This window comes from Aplysia californica, unplaced genomic scaffold (assembly GCF_000002075.1).
Source record: "Aplysia californica isolate F4 #8 unplaced genomic scaffold, AplCal3.0 scaffold00062, whole genome shotgun sequence".
In the NCBI taxonomy this organism is placed as follows: Eukaryota; Metazoa; Mollusca; class Gastropoda; order Aplysiida; family Aplysiidae; genus Aplysia; species Aplysia californica.
Genome location: NW_004797332.1, coordinates 1,932,698 through 1,942,993, shown reverse-complemented (window position 1 = coordinate 1,942,993; position 10,296 = coordinate 1,932,698). Strand labels below are relative to the sequence as shown.

The 10,296-nt window shown below is 42.1% G+C and overlaps 1 protein-coding gene across 2 annotated transcripts in view; it reads right to left on the bottom strand.

Moving 5' to 3' along the window:
• Positions 1-618: 618 nt before the first annotated feature.
• The window catches only part of LOC101851333, a 23,093-nt gene continuing 13,415 nt past the window's right edge, over positions 619-10,296 (bottom strand). For both annotated transcript variants that reach the window (XM_035968492.1, XM_035968493.1), the window contains exons 2-4: positions 5,766-8,904; positions 4,470-4,577; positions 619-3,836 (exon numbers count right to left, since the gene is read on the bottom strand). In XM_035968492.1, coding sequence (XP_035824385.1) covers positions 3,681-3,836; positions 4,470-4,577; positions 5,766-8,735 — 3,234 coding nt within the window. In that variant the 5' untranslated portion in view covers positions 8,736-8,904 and the 3' untranslated portion in view covers positions 619-3,680. The remainder of the gene's footprint in view (positions 3,837-4,469; positions 4,578-5,765; positions 8,905-10,296) is intronic.

Here is a 10,296-nt window from a genome sequence, read left to right as displayed (position 1 = left end):
AACGAGCCTGTGGGAAAGGAATGCCTATCTCTCATGTTAGCAAGCACAACCTGATCTCTTCTCCTACTATACATTTATGGTGTGGCATGATAATATAAAGTTACAATCCTATTTTGTACGTCATCGATTCAACACTCAATCATTTTGGTTTGTGTTGGTGGCGGTATGTTGAACTACAAAAATAATCAAACATATTTTATCAGGGAATGCGTCTGTAAAGCATGCAAATCACTGTACATAATAATAATAATAATAATAATAATAATAATAATAATAATAATAATAATAATAATAATAATAGCAATAACAATAATAATAGACCCAGTGATATTTCATAGAATATCATCTGTTCGTTCATACAACAACATAATACTACAGTATTTCTCTACGTATCAGAAATTTAAAAAAAAGAATGGTTGAGTGCAAAACAAAATAATTCCAATAACAATGAATCAACAAATATATGGATATTGGTAGTTTGTGAAAGGACAACAAAAGATTTCATCTTTAGACTGCTAGGTCCGTAAATATCAAATTTTAGGTTTAAAAATGATCAAAAGTACATGTTAACCATAAGTGTTTAACAAAAATCTCACATGCATTTCAAAGAAAACACAATTTTTTTTTCAAAAGCTACACACCTAATCCACAAAAATCACAAATGTCAAAGTGTTCCACACAAAAAAATCGCACAGATTTTTCCACACAAACCACATAGATCTACTAATTTCACGAAGATCACACGATTATTTCATAAAACTCACACACAAGCAGTAAGAACAAGAAACGGAAATGAAAGTTATAACCGAAGCAAAATGAAAGAAACAAACTTCGTGAAAATTTACGCGTTCTAATCAGCACAACTTCCACTTTCATAAGTCCGGCCCCCTAGTCCTTATGGATGTTTTACAGCTACCTTTTAATTATGACGTCATCATAGGACATTGTGTCTGTCACTGCCGTCAGAATGTTAAAGAAAAGAAACAAACAAAAAACAAATTTTTTTATAAAAAAAAAACAAAAAATGAAACTGTCTCTTGAATGTCGAGACGTGGCCAGCACATTATGGCATCGCGAGGGGTGAGCAGTTCACAGTTGACTACAATGTAATAGAATTTCTCAGAATAACAAGTAACAATTAGCCGAAACAGCTGTGGTTATATCATGGAGACAACGGTGCCCATTAACCCTTACATCGCTATCATGAGAAGCTCTGGGTATATCATGGAGACAACGTGCCCATTAACCCTTACACCGCTATCATGAGAAGCTCTGGGTATATCATGGAGACAACGGTGCCCATTAACCCTTACACCGCTATCATGAGAAGCTCTGGGTAATATCATGAAGAACAACAGTGCCAATTAACCCTTACACCGCTATCATGAGAAGCTCTGGGTAATATCATGAAGAACAACAGTGCCAATTAACCCGTTCACCGCGAAAAGGAACAACCGTGGGTATATCATGAAGACAACGGTGCCCATTAACCCTTTCACGGTGAGCCCAAAACTGGCCTGAAGAGTTCACACAGATGGCACAACAGACTGGACAACCGAGAAGTTCAACTGCCGTCGTATTTCGTACCCAGCTGTTCAAAAGGAAACAAATTAATGTATACCCTGTACACGACAAGAATATTCTCTGCTTACAAAATTGCATCCATGTCACCAGTGACTGTATACCCACTGCCTGTTGCCAATTTTGATTCCGTTGATTCATTTGATGCAGTTGGAGAGGCCAGGATTTTCCATCATAGAGAGACAAAATCAACCATTTTGGCACAGTTTGATCTAGTCCTTCAAAAATAACAATGTTTGATTTTGAAGGATCTAATCAAATTGTGCCAAAATAGTAGCTTTTGTCCCTCCGTAGAAGAAAATCTACCTAGCCACGACTCACTTCGACTGAATGCTATTGACATTGTGCCAGGGTATTATTGAAATAACAATGACTGAGCTGCCTTACCCTCTACGTAAACTGACTTCGAAGTTCAGGAAAATATTACAGGACGTCAGTGAACGCAGAGTTTAAGAGCAAACCATTCACTCCTTATTGGCGTCATCCAGTAGTTGAGTGTAATCTTAGACGGCATGGCATATGTAACGAAATTCTTTCAAAGATGTGCGGCAATCAACTCACTGTCCTATAAGACGTGCAGCTATCTATACAGCTGATTTCAGAGGAGGCACCGTCATTATCAAAATATAACGTTTTGAAGGCAGCAAAGCATTTTGAAAGAATACCCATGCTCCAGAATAAGAAGACAGTCGGGCTGCAACAGTCCACATAGTAGAGAACCGTGAGAAAAGTATACATTTCTGAACTGATAGTAGTGATCGAGCTTTATCATTATGTTGCAACACAGCGAGGCAAGTATAAAAACAGATACAATACAAATTATTGCATATCTGTCAAGTTCAAGATGATCAACTGTTTCAACAAAAGTCATGAAAAGGTATAATGGCATTCCTATACAAGTTGTAGCAAAATGTAATGATGAGTAGCTGTATAAGAATAAACAGTCTGTATATCATATGTGAAGATTTGATGAGATGACTTTGAATTCGTTTCCAAAACCCATGCCAAAGGTCAGTCAAAATGTTTGCCTTCATTAGGCTACCTTGACATAATCATCCCAACGCAGCAGAGTTTCTAAGAGCCACAGAATGGAGTTCCGGAAAGTGACATGTCAACACTATGATTTTTTTCCTTTTTGCATTTTAAAATGAATGCTTTCTTCGGGAGGACATGGGGCGGGGGTGATATTATGATAGAAAAATAAGTATCAAACTCGTTACAAAAACAAATGCTCGTTCTTTCTCAAGCATGGCATTTATAGGCCTACATATTATGTATTTACAATGCATCATAGCATCATTATATCTATTCATTTATATATTATACATTATGTACGATTTAGATGACAAAGGACGTTGGTCATCAACAAAACAATGGTCAGAGTAATGCTTCAGAGGAAGAGGCCTCTACTACTGTGGATGTATGGGAGGACTAGAACTGAACACAAGAAACGTAATCTTAGTAACCTAGTCCTAGTAAAAACCTAGTTAAAAAAAGCTATTTCGATAAACTTGTTGAAATACTTTTGAATGTGTTTGCCTAAATGTTGTGCACTTCGGTTCATCATATTAATTTAATGTCTCCGCTCAGAACCAGCACCAAGCTCATTCACAAAATAACGTCCATGTCGTATTTCTCATTCTTTCCCTTAAACTAATATAATATTGTTTGAAATTGATCATCAAAGGTAACAGCAACATTGCTTGTGTCATGCTTCACAAGAACCAAATATAAAGACACCAAAACGAAGTACGTGTTCATCCAGCGTTTGCAAAACATCAGAAATATGACGGCAGGAATATCCATGTTTGTTATGAATTCAAAAGTCATTCCATCCGATGAATTCATAAAACGATACTCACAACTTCATAAACGCTCTAAAAATGAAATGCTAGCAGCACCCGCTTATTTCTTCCATAATAAGGAAACTGTATCGTATGTAATGGAAAGGTCTCTTTATACTGTATAGACACCACACTTTACAATTTACAGTCCTTTGTGAAGCAGTTTGTTTGTTAGTTTGTTTGTTTGGTTTGTTGGTAAGAATATTTTAGGTGCTGTTGTATTTGCTGCTGTTTTAGGGGTGTGTACAGAGTTCTTTATCCTGAGGAGACAAGCTTGGAAAGAATATCCGAAAGACCTGGAGTCGAAATCCCAATAGAAGAGAGACGTTCTAACCACACTTTTTTCTCTGCAATTTGCTCTCGCACAGTTTCTTGCAGTTCTTCTTGTCTGCGCTGTAGATCGTCTTGTTCCTGAGGACGAAATGGACAACGTAACTGAACGTGAACGCTACTAGTGAAAGACGGAGAGCTTTGTGTTCTTTCGGTGATGACTGAGAGAGAAAGAGACACACGTCAAACAGTGAAGATTTACATAGTTTTATAGTTTCAGTAAATGGTTTGCGGCTCCTGCAACACAAATCGTCACATAAGTGCTAAATTTACATCGTTCCACCTAGATAGAATTGAGACTGAAGTGACATGTTACGGGAAAGAAGTAAGTCTAAGGTTGTATCAAGGAATCTTTGTTTCAGTTTACACATTTCGATCCAGTAGAGCGCTAAATGCATTCATTCATTCTCTTCACTGCCAGATCTGCGACAGATATCGGCGATCATGGTTCTCCATTCATTCTTTTGCTCGGATGATCTTAGAAAAGCTACGTTTCCCTTATCTTTCCCCGTTACCCATCTGTTTAGGTTCCCCAAGTAGGTTGCTCTGGGCTTACCCCTGCCTCGTTTGCCTTTAATTTTGCTATTGAGAGCTAGATGTTCGAGACTAAATGCATATAGACGTAACAAATAGTATACGCTGGAGTCTTTCAAAAACTGATGACCATAATGATATGGCAATTAATTTAATGTGAGCAGTATCAATTCAACTTACCCGCTGGAGGATTTGATTTTTGGTCTTCTTCCTCTCCCGAAAGCTGGCAGCGGCGATGCGGTTTAGATTCTTCTTGTGCTGCCTCTTCTGTTTCTCCTCCTCAGTTAGCTGGAACAATAAGACACAAAAGGTATTTTTAGACAACATTGGTAATGTGAATCCCAGATGTAGTAGCTGAGATTTAAAGCTGACGCGAAAACAGCACTTGGACATGGATGTGGTGCCTCGGTGAATAAATCATTGGTGGTCATGAGAACTTAAAGTTGACTTTGCAGTAAATGCATCACGAAGGGAAATTTCAGAGCCCCTCTTCACAGAATTGTTGCTATTCTCTAACGGTCTAGCTCCCATTTTTCTAGGCCGACTCCTTTTCTTTCAGAATGAGTCTACAACTAAAAGATATCTGAGGAGATCGCTGACATCAGGGCTTTGGGGAGTGAAGAAATGGAGCCAACCCGGCCAATTAGATGGGAGTCGCTGGAGTTAGGCACGAAAGGTGTGCAGAACCCTAGCATACATTATCTATAATTTCGTTTATCGGTGTGGTTTTAGGTGCATGGAGCTTCATGACAATGGTAATATAATTCTACATTTGGAATTATATTATTTACATCTGTATTGTTTCGATTTTTTATTTCAGTGCTGTTTGAAAATAAGCTATGATCTTTTTTTCTTCATTTCGTTCTCTAACTTCACGGACACTCGTCAGTGGATCATTTGAAGTTTGTAGGTCCAAATTTCAGCTCTATACCTGGATCAAGAATTTGAATAATGTAATTTCAAAGAATGACTACAAAAGTGGGCAGTCTACGTATGCTGTGTTGGTTTGTAGAAGGGCTACGTCTGAAGATTTTTAAAAAAATTGGTTCTCCTTATTTAATAAAAAAGAATGTTTTAGTCTAGTTTTCTGGACAAATGAAGAGTTGGCTTGAATAGTGTAGTTACTAGATTTAGATATGTAATTCAATAACGCGCATGAGAAGGAGAAGGAGAAGGAGAAGGAGAAGGAGAAGAAGAAGAAGAAGAAGAAGAAGAAGAAGAAGAAGAAGAAGAAGAAGAAGAACAACAACAACAACAACAACAACAAAAACAACAATAACAACAACAACAACAACAGCAAAAACAACAACAACAACAACAACAATAATAATAATAATAATAATAATAATAATAATAATAATAATAACAACAACAACAACAACAAAAACAAAAACAACAATAATGATAGTAATAATAATAATAATAACAACAACAACAATAACAACAACAACAACAACAACAATAATACTGACTAACCTCTGTCGGTGTGGGCGGAGAGAAGGACACCTGGATGTCTCCCTTTCCCTCGGCGTGGCGTCTGGTCAGTATGGTCAGCTTCAGCTCCTGCTTGACCAGAGGGGTCACTGAGCGAGTCTCCATGGACTCCACGGCGGCCTGCAGAAGGCCAGGGTCAATCGGGGTCGATGACCTCCTCCCCTTACCCCTCTTCTTGCCGGAGCTCTGCTTCTTGTCGTCCTGGGTGCCCGAAGTCGACGGTATCGGCTCCTGCTGCTCGACAGAGCGAGTTTGTTCACTGAATTCGAAGAACTTTCCTTCTTCAGAAGTAGCTGAAGATGTGCTCGGCTCGGAGCGAGAGAGCCCGTCATGTTCGTTGCTGCTTGTGACACTGTTGCTGGTGCTGATGCTACTGTTGCTGGTGCTGATGCTGTTTGTGCTGGTGCTGGTGCTGCTGTATGGGGTCAGCTGGGGCGTTGCTTTTGACTCTGGCATGTGTTCAGGGATCACGCAGTGAGTGTTTTGCCGGTCAGTCGGCTCATGATTCATGAACGAGCCCAGTTGTGCATAGCTTTGAAACGTGTCAGTGAAGCTGTCGTCGAAATTGTGTTGGTATTGCTGCTGGTTGAGGCTCAGATGATCTAGGTTATACTGCCTCTCCTGATGCTGCTGCTGATGCTGCTGCTGTTGTTGCTGTTGTTGTTGCTGCAGCTGATGATGATGGTGTTCTTCTTCCGGCAACTGCAGCTGCTGTTGTTGTTGTTGCTGCTGTTGTTGTTGTTGTTGTTGTTGTTGTTGTTGTTGTTGTTGTTGTTGTTGTTTCTGCTTCTGTGGCGGTTGCTCAAGGAGCTGATCTAGTTGCAGATCTTGTAAGAGGACCACATCTTTGTCGTCCATCTGAGGAACAAGGTGGCCGTGACTTCTCCTGGTTTCCCCAGACGTGCAGGGCTGTGATGGGAGGAGGTTGTGAGGCGTTGAGATCCCACCATTCTCTCGGCTGAACAGAAGGTCCTTCTCACCGTCTGTCGTACTCCACGCGTTGATGAGTAATCCAGAGATAAAACTGTCTGCGTCCCCGTTCTGCGGTAGAGGCGGGTGAGGCGAAGGGGTATCAAAGTCGAAACTGGGATTTGCTGCATAACTCGCCATTTGGCCCAAACTATTGTACGCTTGGGTTTCCAGCGATGGGGAAGGTAAAGGTGAAGATGAGTTGTTGGTGGTGGTGAAAAGATGACCGCTGCTGTCAGGTACAGCTCTGCTGGCCCAACGGCTGGTCTGGGCAGTGTTGTTGAGGACAGAAGGGGTCTCGGCTGCTGTAAAGTGGCAGCCAAAGACATCTTCGAGAACAGATATGTCATTAATATCTAAGTTAGCACTGGAGTCTGGCGCTATATGGAAGTCATCGGTGCGTGTTGTGAAAAGCTGCTGAGGGCTTTCCTGTGGCGCCATGGGGAATTCCCCTCCCATTCCTCCGAGGATTTGCGGGAACTCCCCTTCTGTTGAGCGAGGGTTTGGCCCTGTGGTGTCATGGGGGCTCAGGCACAGGAAATTTCCATTGGAATCCACCTGGGTACCGAAAGTCCCAGTGTCAAGGACCGGGACAGGGTCTGGTTCAAGAAGCAATGAGGTCGGTGGCAGTTGAAGGAATGGACTCGTAGGGTCCAAGGCCAAGGCAGTGAGGTGAGTTCCGGAAGGTCCGGCTTCAGGGAGACTTGAGTGGCGGGTTCGTCCGCTGGTACTCGGGGCTGGGGTCGCGAAATCAGGGCGTGTTTGAGAATCAGCAATTGTTGCTTCTCGTTTCATTTGTGGTAAGATAAAAGGCAACTCAAAGAAGGTAGGGTTGTTGATCAAACTCATTTGGGACAAGCTTTGTCTTTGAGGCTCAGCATCGACCTGTTGCAGCATCGACATTGGCGTCTGTCTGGTTACTGTAGCAGTAGCAGTGGTAGGAAAAGGTTGGGCTTTCATAGCATTGCCACTAGTCGAAGCACTCCGTTTGTCCACCCTATTCGGAAGCCCTTCTTTCGGCCCTGTAGATCTAGCACGCTTCTGCCTCGCTTCCCCAGACGTTGAAGGAGTATTTATGTTATTTTGTTCGCTTCCCTGTTTAGCTTTTCTTTTTCGGAGCAGTCCCATCAACGTTCCGATTTGTCTGATCAGGTCTTGTGTGGGGACATCTTCGTTAATGTTACGACTAGGAGTTTGCATCCCAGCAGCTCCAGAAAAAGAGGACGTGAAGGACCCATCCTCTTCTTCAAGCAGGAAGTTGTGTGGCTGCATGTCATTCATCTGCTGCATGCTGGTGTAGGCCTCAGCGTGTGGTAGGCTTGAACATGACTCGGAACCATACCGATAACTGTGCTCATCTTCATCGTCATCATCATCACCATCATCATGACCACCCAAATCACCTTGGTTTCCATGTTTACGGACAGAGCGCCCAATTCTACAACCTTCTCCGGGCTCTGGAGTGGTAGCTTGCATATTGTCAAGAGACATGTTGGGTAGGTATGCGCTGAATGAGTCCTGGAACATTGACTCCTCTGAAAGGGACGTGCTTGCCACGCTCTCGATTCTGTGCATGCCGTTGGAGAATTCGTCAGCAAAATTATCGATCCTGCCGTGTGTGAAACTAGACACACTGCTGGGGTTGTAATGACACTCATCACAATCAGCATTATCAGCTTTGACATTTTGAAACTCGCGCTGTAAAACGGGAATTTCCAATTCTTCAGGTGGATTGTGCTCAAAGAAGGGCGTTTCTGGGTATCCAGAGATATCCGAGTATGGCGTGTCGGGATTGGGGAAGTTGTCTACTTCTGCGCCCGACTGTTGACGAGATGTTTGCACCAGCTCTGTGACGTCATTGTTGTTCTCCTGGGCCTGATCCAGGAGCTGGGGTGCCAGGGTGTGGCAATGGAACACGGGCAAACTGTCGTCTGCCAGGGCATCGAAGTTGATGGGCTGCTCGAGCCAGGACTGTCGCCGCATGACGGAAAGGCGGGGGATGACCCAAGGGCAAGGCCGCTTGAGAGAAAGTTGTAGAACACAAGGGGGGTAGGAAAACGAGGTTACCGCTAGGGTGGAGGAGATAGGAAGGGGTTTTTTTCTGAGGCAAACCTATCTCAAGAAAGGACCATGCTTAAGGAAGAAAGGAAGCCTGAGGAACAAAGAAAAGAAAACAACTGACTTTGAGGAGGTGGGGATTGGATGAGAGAGCTCATAATGAGGAAGGGGCGACAAGAAATCTTTCACGATATATATCGCTTACCTGAACAATACAAAAACCATATTGGAGTACACGATGAAGAGAGATGTAAAGTGAGATTAAGAATACTGAGCCAGTTAAAATATCCAACAAAATTGTGATATTTTGAAGAAACTTACAAATAAACTTAAACCATTCGAGTATCCATCAAATTTCAAAGTTGTCCTTTCTAAATGGACTTTCATAGACGTAAACGTGTATCTTAAGTTTTTTTGGTGTTTTTTTTTTAAAGACTTCAATCATCAAATTCACAAGTATCGTCACCATGGCCATATTCCTATTTTCCGACAAAGCTGTTTTGGTGAGAACAGAGAATAACGGAGACTTTGCGGGGGGGGGGGGGGAGGGGGGAATTTCAGCTGGGATGGATATGAATCAGAAGGAAACTTTGCTAGTGTAAGATTGGACGCATTCTTTCAGAACAAAACTCCGGACAAACTTGATGATGATGATGATGATGATGATGATGATGATGATGATGATGATGATGATGATGATGATGATGACGATGACGATGACGATGACGATGACGATGACGATGACGATGATGATGATGATGATGATGATGATGATGATGATGATGATGATGATGATGATGATGAAGAAGAAACTAAAAACATTGTCTATCATATTACATGTAAAGTCTGTTCAGCCCAGTATGAGGGTCAAACCATCACCACCCTTAGAGCTAGATTTAATAACCTTAGACATTCTGTGCAGAAAAATCCCTCCACGACAGTTGGCCAACATTTAAACAGTCCTGCCCATAATGGAACCACTGACATGCAGCTCCAATGTACATGTTTTGGGATTGTCAAGAACCCGGTAACAGAAAAACTCAATAATAAAGAATCCAAGGGGATTTGGAACTTGGGATCCCACCAAACACTCACTGTTAACGACGAGCCAAATTTCAAAGACGTCTCCCCACCCCCACCCCCCTCACACATCTGCCTACAAACAAACACAACACACACACACATACACACGCACACACATACACACATACACACAAACACACAAACACACACACACACACACACACACACACACACACACACACGCGCGTGAGCACACAAACACAAACACAAACACAAACATAAACTCATAAGTACATCATGTACATATGCACACAACGACACTTTTTCACACACACAAGAACTCCATATTATCCCCCTTGTCACTCTCCTATCATACCTTGACCACAACCATCACCCTCTACCCAACTCTTCACTTGCACTTTGCACTACAATTAACTTTTTTTCGTGTGGTTGGGAGGACGGG